Source organism: Octodon degus, unplaced genomic scaffold (assembly GCF_000260255.1).
Source record: "Octodon degus isolate 3935 unplaced genomic scaffold, OctDeg1.0 scaffold00088, whole genome shotgun sequence".
In the NCBI taxonomy this organism is placed as follows: Eukaryota; Metazoa; Chordata; class Mammalia; order Rodentia; family Octodontidae; genus Octodon; species Octodon degus.
In genome coordinates this window covers 6,786,718-6,795,351 of record NW_004524664.1, presented here as the reverse complement: position 1 = coordinate 6,795,351, position 8,634 = coordinate 6,786,718, and the positions used below count along the sequence as shown (strand labels likewise).

General features: G+C 39.5%; 1 protein-coding gene across 1 annotated transcript in view; it reads left to right on the top strand.

Annotated features, from left to right (window-relative positions):
- Unc5d (unc-5 netrin receptor D) overlaps positions 1 to 8,634 on the top strand; it is a 260,172-nt gene that overhangs the window by 211,957 nt on the left and 39,581 nt on the right. Inside the window, exons 11-12 of the mRNA XM_023722024.1 lie at positions 5,413 to 5,581; positions 7,143 to 7,370. Coding sequence (XP_023577792.1) covers positions 5,413 to 5,581; positions 7,143 to 7,370 — 397 coding nt within the window. The remainder of the gene's footprint in view (positions 1 to 5,412; positions 5,582 to 7,142; positions 7,371 to 8,634) is intronic.

Here is an 8,634-nt window from a genome sequence, read left to right as displayed (position 1 = left end):
TATTCATTCCACAGCAACTTTAGCACATTAGGTCAGAATCTGAGGGTTTTACTGGCAAGAGAAAAAGAAAATGATAATATTTAAAGCCGTGTCTTGTTGGGAGGAAACTGCAGGAGGCTGGAGCTATGTTGCTTTTTGAGCTCTAACTTTAAGACAGCAGCTTCTATCTACTTGTCTTTTATGTCTATTCCATTAAAATATGATTTAATTATGTACCAACCCAGGACCTGACATAGTAAAACTATCATTACTCTCCTGCCTGGACTCCTGAATGATACTCAGGGTAAAGGTGATCAAACCTACATTAGTCTATAACATAGACCATAAGGAGGGAAGGAGGGAAGGATAATTACCAAGCACAGCGTGGCAGACCACAACGATGAAAACCTCCTCACCAGACTTGGAACTGTTCTATTTTTGCTTGAAGGAAATGACATTTTACAACTTTAGCATTCAGTCAAAAAATATTAGGTACAGAAGCAGGACATACCTCCACACCTGCCATGGCCAGCAGCTGCTGCAGGCATTGACCTTCACCATTGGCTTTGACATTGGCTTGTGGAGCGGTACGGGGACACAGCAGTTATTACATGGTGTGGTGGGGCTCATTCCCTAGCTCTACCAGCTGTATCCCCTCTGCTAGCTCTAGTACACATTTTATGTACTAGTCAGTGGCTTTGCTGAATGTATTGTGCAAACTCTGGAAAAATTTTCCCCAGTTCTTCTATCCTCATGTATCTATTCTTTCAAAAACCTACAAGAATAATATAGAATTCTTATTCCCTATGCTCAGATTCGTAAATGCCAGTATGTTACATTTGCCATATTTGTCTCTCTCTGTGCATATATGCACAAAAATAATACACATGTATGCACACATATGCAGATTTTGAATTATGTGAGTTAGGTGTGCTTTACCCCAGTACTTCAGCACGTATGTCTACAAACAAGAAGTTATCTTACATAACAGCATAATCACAAGCAGCTAACACTAATGTACTCTTATTCCATAGTTCATAGATCTTATTTATATTTTACCTGTTATCCAATATCCTTTGTAGCAAATGAAAATCCATATGAATTTATTGCATTCAGTTTTCACGTGTCTTTAGTCTCTTTAATCTGGAATAAGGAATCTTTGTCACGACATTGACAGTTTTTAAGTGTAGTCAGGGGGTTTGCAGAATGTCCCTCGAGCTGACCCTGTCTGATGTTTTCCTGTCAGGAGATTCAGGTTGTGCTCTTTGGGCAGAAATGTCACATAATGGATGCCAAAGGTTTATTCCGTCCTTTCATCTTCTTACTAACAACGTTAACTTTTATAACAGATATTAATTGGTGTCTTCCACAATTCCTCATTGTAAGACTATATTTTGATACTTTACTTTTTGTCTAAATAGCAAGTCCCATGTGGTAAGATACTTTGAGACCATACACATAGTTTTTAGTACTCTTGGAGCATTCACCAATTATATTAGCATCCATTTATGTTGCTTGATTGAATTTTGTATTACTGTGGTTGTTTGTCAATTGATGGTTTCCTCCATTGATTAATGGAAATTTTCCTTTTGTATTAATTACATTAGTAGCTTTGGTGTCCTCTTGCATAGCTCAAAATGCCCTAGAGATGATCAGTGGGAACCACTAAGTTGGCTGCTATGTTTCTTTCAACAGCTATTTTGAAATCAGAATATATAATAGGCACTAACAATGCAATTATAAGAAAAACATCTAAAAAATTCTTCAGGCTCCAACAGCTTACATTCAGTATGTGCAAGATAAATAATACTAAATAGATCATATACTAAACAAAAAGGCACGTGGTGTTGCAGAGAAAAAATCAGTTTTTGGTGTAAGGAACGCAGCAATTATCAAGGCGCAGGCATAAGAAGCTTCCTTTTATTTTTTAGAAATTAAAATAGTTTTAATAAACATTAGAAAAGATACAAAAATTCATTCAATAAAATTATAGAAACTCAACAATGATTGCTATATTGCATATTGTTGTCTTCAAATTAGTTGTTTGGAAGACCACATACAAGCTTGCACAATTGGTCAAAAAGTTTTGAAAATAAAAGCAAAAATAACAAAAGAGCATTAACTTCTCCCTTCAATAGATGAGCAGGAATCAGCAGTACAGTTATCCAAGCCATCCTTTCTTAGTAGGCATCATCTGTAGAAAGGCCTGGAGCACCAAGGGTGCCACCTCATGTGGGCATCCCGTACCTCATCCCCTGAGGTCCCTGGAGAGCAGTGGGGCTTACTACAGCAAGCCTGCAGGGCAAAGACAGCCACCATTTTTAGCAGGATGATGAGGGTTCCCAAACCGAGGACAGATGTACAGGGTGGAGACAGGAAGGATGAAAGTGGCAGGCCAGTAACACTGTCCAGGTGCCGCCTACAATTCGTACCCTGTTCATTCACTAGACCTTGAAAATGTTGTTAAAGTACATGTTGATACAGCGACCACTGACTGAATTAGCTGTCCCTGCCAGCAGAGATCTGCAGACGTAAGACCTGGATCTTGATTTATTTTTTCCTGTGCAGACACAGCATTCCAATAATAGGGGTGTTTCTGTCCATATACACCTATACACGTAGGCACATGTGTGTAGAGAAGAATGGAAAGGCCACAGAAGCCCATGAAGTGAGGGCTTTTGGCCTACAGGAAACAGTAACTACAAGACACTGTGAAGGGCATCATGCTATGGCCCTGAAATCATTGTGTTAATTACTCATGGCTCTTAACTAGCTCAAAACACTTTTAGAAAACTGTGTTGCATTTTTTTTTCCCATCAGGGACATGAATACTGCTTCGTCGTGTGTTACGTAATATGAGACAACTTAAATGTCATCTAAGCTTTTTTATTTTTTTTTTTACAAAACATCATTTTTTTTTTCACATGCATTTAAAGGCTTTTCTCCCCAACCTGTACTCAGATGTGCTGAACCTCTGTCTCTGTCTACCCTGGGGCTCAAGTCTCACCCCCATCTTTCCCAAGGTATCATAAGAGCAGCTGTTTGGCCAGAAATCTAACAATGATAAAGAAAAAAAGGGTAATCTGGTCTCAGAGAGTAGGAGCTGGTAAGTCTGAAGTATAGGGATATTGTGTCACCTTCCTTTTGATTGATTTCTCTGTGACCTTCTGCAGCTAACACCTGCCCCCACAGGTGTGTGGTGGGCTTTAATTAATGTTTGTAAATCTCCTTGATTACCTCAGAGAAAAAGTAGCAGGAAAGGGCAAATTATTATTAATCATGGGGAAAAAAATGGAGAGATTATTTTTTTTCCATCAGAAAGAAGCTGACACCCACAGACATTATTTTTATGATAGGAGGATTAGATGTAAATCTTGATTTCCTTATTTGGCACTTATGAAAATGTCCCATGCCTGTTGAATGGAAAAACCCCTACTCCGAGTCCTTGTAATATTCGGTGTGCACTGCCTCTGCCCGCTAATGCTGGTTAAGTTATTGCTGAAAGGAGTCTTGCTATCCACAATGAGTGTGAGGGTTCAGCTAATTAGCTGATTTCAGTTCATTTGGCATTAAATAATTCCCCAAATCCCCATATGTTTGAACAATATGTTCAACAAGGGGGATGATTCTCTGAAAGCAATTAAATAGTTCTTGTAGGAGAGCTTGTCATCGGTCACTCATAAGCATCCCTGCCATCCCCGTCTGCAGGATGCAGGCAGCAATTACAGAAAAGACACTGCCCTCGCGAATGGCCACTGGCAGCAGCTGCACGCGGGCTGCTGCGCTTGCTGCTTGGATACTCTCCGAACCTAGAGTACACTGGTCTTCACTTTTTATAGAGCATTTTCCTTTGCTAATACACTGCTTTTCAGTCTCACCAACTGCTTAAAGGTAAATACAAGCGTGTTTACAACTTGAACTCAGCTTTGTTCATAGGGAGGAGCAGCTGAGTCTGGCCTTCAGGGAAGATAGAAGTTTCTGAAGCCAAGTCTAGGTTTGCCCGGGGAGGGGAAAATAATATAACAATGCCCTGTCCTGTCTCACACGGGAGATAATCCTTCTGCACGCAGCAGCGAATTATGGAAAATGAGCTCAAGTCTGACCACAAATAACATGAGAGAAAATAAGATAGCAACAAAAGGAATTCATAAATTAATAGTATTTTACATGTACTCAAGATCACAAGAGAGGTGTCATCCTTTAGAAACAGATTTCATTTTGAGTTTGGCCCAAGCATTGATTCTTGTTTTAATCAGGGATAACATATATAAATGTCCTCTTAGGTGGTGTGAGCAATGTCTTTGATAACGTCAATCCTAGATTTCATGTAGCATGGTCCTCTGTGTGATAAATTGCTTTACTGGCTATATTCAGTATCATATTTCTTAGAAATGAAAACCCAGGAAACAAGAAAAAAAATGAGCCTATAGTTTACTCAAGAACACATACACAGTTGGGGGAAAATTAAGCAAATCTCTGAATTACTTGCACTCACCTTGGCACTATGACCCATCTCTTCTTTCTGTTTGTAGGCAGTGATTCAAAACAGAAGTGAGGGCCAGGGTACAACTCAGCGTTAGAGTGCTGGTCTGGTGTGCTAAAGTCCTTGGCTTTGCTTCCCAGCATTTTAAGAAACACCAAGAAAATGCAAAGTGAAGCATTCAATAAAGTGTTATTCCTTTTGTTAAATTGCATTTTCTTTTATCTGTTTCTTGACTGCCTTTCCATTGAAAGTAATTCATAATGCAAAAAATTCTGAGCATCAAGTTTGGGTGGAATGATTTTCTATTCAGATATGAAATAGGAAAGAATTTTAAAAATATATTTATGTACTTGATTATGCACATTTATAACTAACTGTCTACTGTGCTATCACTATACAACCTATGTATTATGCATTGACAGAAAATAAATGTTTTCCAAACCAGAATAAACATACTCAATCTCTGTATGTTTGAAGTACTGTTTTGTTCCATAATAATTTGTTTTATCATTTTACCAACTTTAAAAATATTATTCAATGTGTGGTAAGGAGTAATCTGAGTGTAATGATATTAGCATATCACTCATTTGTAGAATGCTTTTGACTGTATCACTGACATGATTATCAAAAAGAATAAAGAAGATTCAGCACCTGATATTTCACCCACCAGTCAGTATTAGAGTCCCTGGATTCTGCCCTATAGTTCCAAAAAAGCATTTGTCATTTTGTTGATTTATTCTTCAAAACCTAGGGTTGAAATCCAGCTTGGTATGTGTGCCTGAGGAGTTTAAAATTAACAATCACTCTTCAGAGCCACCGTGGGTAAATGAAGTGTTACCCAGAAGGCAGCTCTTGGATGGTCCTTGCTCAGCCCCTGGGATTTCCCAGCCTTTATCTGCATCCCCATTCACGGCACCTCCTCTTGTCCTTTTCTCCTCTCCACAATGAAGCCTGCAGTCAGAGGGGCCTGAGGTCCTCTTGAGTCCAGAAGTCACCTGCGGCCCCCCGGAGATGATCGTCACCACCCCCTTTGCGCTGACCATTCCTCACTGTGCAGATGTCAGCTCTGAGCACTGGAACATCCACTTGAAGAAGAGGACTCCGCAGGGCAAGTGGGAGGTGAGCCCTTGTCCTCCTCTTCCATAAAATGAGAGTTGGGTTTTCTGGACAGCTTCACCTCTCTTACCACAATGAAGTTTTAAACCTTTCCTTGCTGCAAAGGAGTTGTGACATGAGCTTCATAAAATTCTCAAGCCATTGGCTTGCTTTTTGCTATACTAATGGAAAAGAGCAACAAGCAATCAAAAGAAAAGAGTATTTCATTTGGTCTCCTTGTGAATTATCCTCAGAGCTGGGAATACCTGTGCACCTTCTCTCTGACTCCTTCACTTTCTCCCAGGCCATGCCCTGCCTAACCTTACATATTGGACATAAGGAGGAGCCTTGGGCAGGGAGGCAGCTGTGTGCAGAAAACAAACCACAGTATCATCTCTCTGCCCCCCATACATTCTAACTTAACTAGGTTGATCGGACACACAGTAGGGATTAATGTATGTTGGGTGAATTAATGAGTGGCTTGCAGATTGGTGCTAACGTCTGTTTCCCAGTGCATGTGAGAACATTCTCAAGCGAGAACAGAAAAGAAGCCACAAATGGAAGACACATAATAGGGGCTACCAACCAGGGAGACCAGCGCAGCAGAGAACAAGTGTAATGGAATTACTATTTTAAGTGAAAAGTGCTGATTTATCTGTCTGATAAGGATTCTTTTATGTCCCTCTGAAGTCAGTTTGCATAAAGGCAAGTGAATTATCTTGCTGGAACACAATGACCCGCACCTGCTAGGCCTGGGCTCTTGCCTTGCAGGAGGGGCTTGAGGCAGAAAAAGTAAAAGGAGAACCATATTTCTTAAGGAGTAGAGCATTCTCACCTGCTGCAGTGGATTACGTTTCCTGTGCCCAGCTATGTCTTGATGAACTGTGCTCTATTCAGTTCTCACACTGGGGAAAGTGTCTTGGGGCTTGCAGTTCATACAGGAAGCGTGTTTTGGTCTCCTCCCCATTATGTTTGCTTTGCCCTGATTTTTACCCATTGAATTTCTCTTCTCAGCACTTCCTCAGGTTCTTTTCCATCCAGATGGTGTTATGTTTATGCTCTCCCAAACCAGTCACACAGACCCAAGTTCTTATCAGAGAGGGTAAAACATTCCAGCATATTATATCCAAATCATTTATTTAATGGTCCCTCCTGAATGATTTCAATGCAATGAAAGAGGCTAAAATGCTTAAGAGAAAATAAACACTACTTTAAGGATATTTTAAATGATTTTTCTGAAATAGAACTTTACATATAAAAAAGTTTTTTTTTTTAATTGAGGTTAATGTTCAACGTTTTTGTAAGAGTGACATTGAACCATTAACCAGAAATGGAATTCCAAAGTGATTTTTGTTATTATAATCAAAATAAAATTATCACTCACTAAACATAACCACTTATTCAGCTTTTTATGTAAGCAATTATTTTAATAGAAGAGACATGCTTAACATCAGATAATTAAGATAATAACACTATTCTGAAAAAAATATTTCTTCGTATTGGTTTATTTGTGTATGTCCTTGTAAAGTGCTAACTCCTATCATGTTTGCAGGCTCAGACAATTTAATTCATCTTTCTCCAACAGGAAGTGATGTCAGTGGAGGACGAATCCACATCCTGTTACTGCCTTCTGGATCCCTTTGCATGCCATGTACTCCTTGATAGCTTTGGGACCTATGCCCTTACAGGAGAGCCAATCACAGATTGTGCTGTGAAGCAACTCAAGGTGGCAGTCTTTGGCTGCATGTCCTGTAACTCTCTGGATTACAATTTGAGAGTTTACTGTGTGGATAACACCCCTTGTGCATTTCAGGTTAGTAATTTTGTATACTTTCCTTGGATTATGAAATTGTGAAGTTTCCTAATGTTCAACGTCAATAAAGGACTATATTGTTGGGGATTTGGAAAACTAACCCACAATACAGGTTTGACCAGTACATCCACCTTGAGAAAGAGCTGTGTTACCTACTGGATACCCAATAATGGAGAAGGACTCAAGATGCAAGAAAGGTCAAATTAGCGCACACAGAGAACAGTGTATAGTAAATTATAAAACTCATTGCAGTCATGATTCAGAAAATAGAGATGCAAATGAGATAAGAGAAAGTGGAGGAAAGTCTTACAGAACTTCTCTCAAACCTAATGGCTGCACAACATTTAGAAATAAAAGACAAGCTGATACCATGTAGAGAAAGGAAAACAGCTCATGTCATGGAACAGAGTTCTTGGACCTGCAGAGGTCAGAGAAAATACTGCTTGAACCAACTGAAGGTTGCAGTTAGGATAACAATTATAAATCATATCACCAGCCAGTCATATTATATCCTGGACACACTGTCTATTAATTATCAGGGCTATGAGGGCAGAGATGGTTCAAGGTTCCTTTCCATTTTTGGTACTTTTAATCATCTAAGATTCATTTTAAATTAGTTACTCACGAAGAGTGCAAGCTTATTAATAGCGGCAAGGATAATGCAGAACTGCCTGTGTAAGCTTTGCTCATATATAAATAGCACAGCTCTCCTGACAGACCTCATTCCAGTTCCCTGCTATTCCAGTCCTGGATCATTAAGCCCATTATGCAGCACATTTCTGCAGTAACTGGATTTTAAGACACTGAGCTGGAAAACTCATGTTTACCAATAGAAAAGATAGGATGATCTGAATCCCGGACATAAGGCAGTAAAGGTGACACCACGCTGCCAGCCTGCACTCCGAAACCTCACTGGACCATAATGGAAGCAGCACAAGTCACTCAGAAGGGCATACTTTTAGGATGTTCACAAAAGGGGCCTCTTCTATAGGCATCACATCTTGGAAACAACTTCACTGTAAAAATTAGGCATCACCTGTGACTGTCATTTTATATACAATGTACTCTATTTGCTCTCTGTATGATCCATAAAGAGGGTTTCTCCAGGAGAAAACATATGATGGATGTTCCGTAGACCAAAAAATAAATAAATAAATTGCTAAGTGGGGGGGGTTCATCTTGAGGGTTACTACCTCCACGAAACAGTTATGTAAAATGTACCAGTGACTCTATTTGGATGTTTAGTAACTCAGCCAGATTTTAA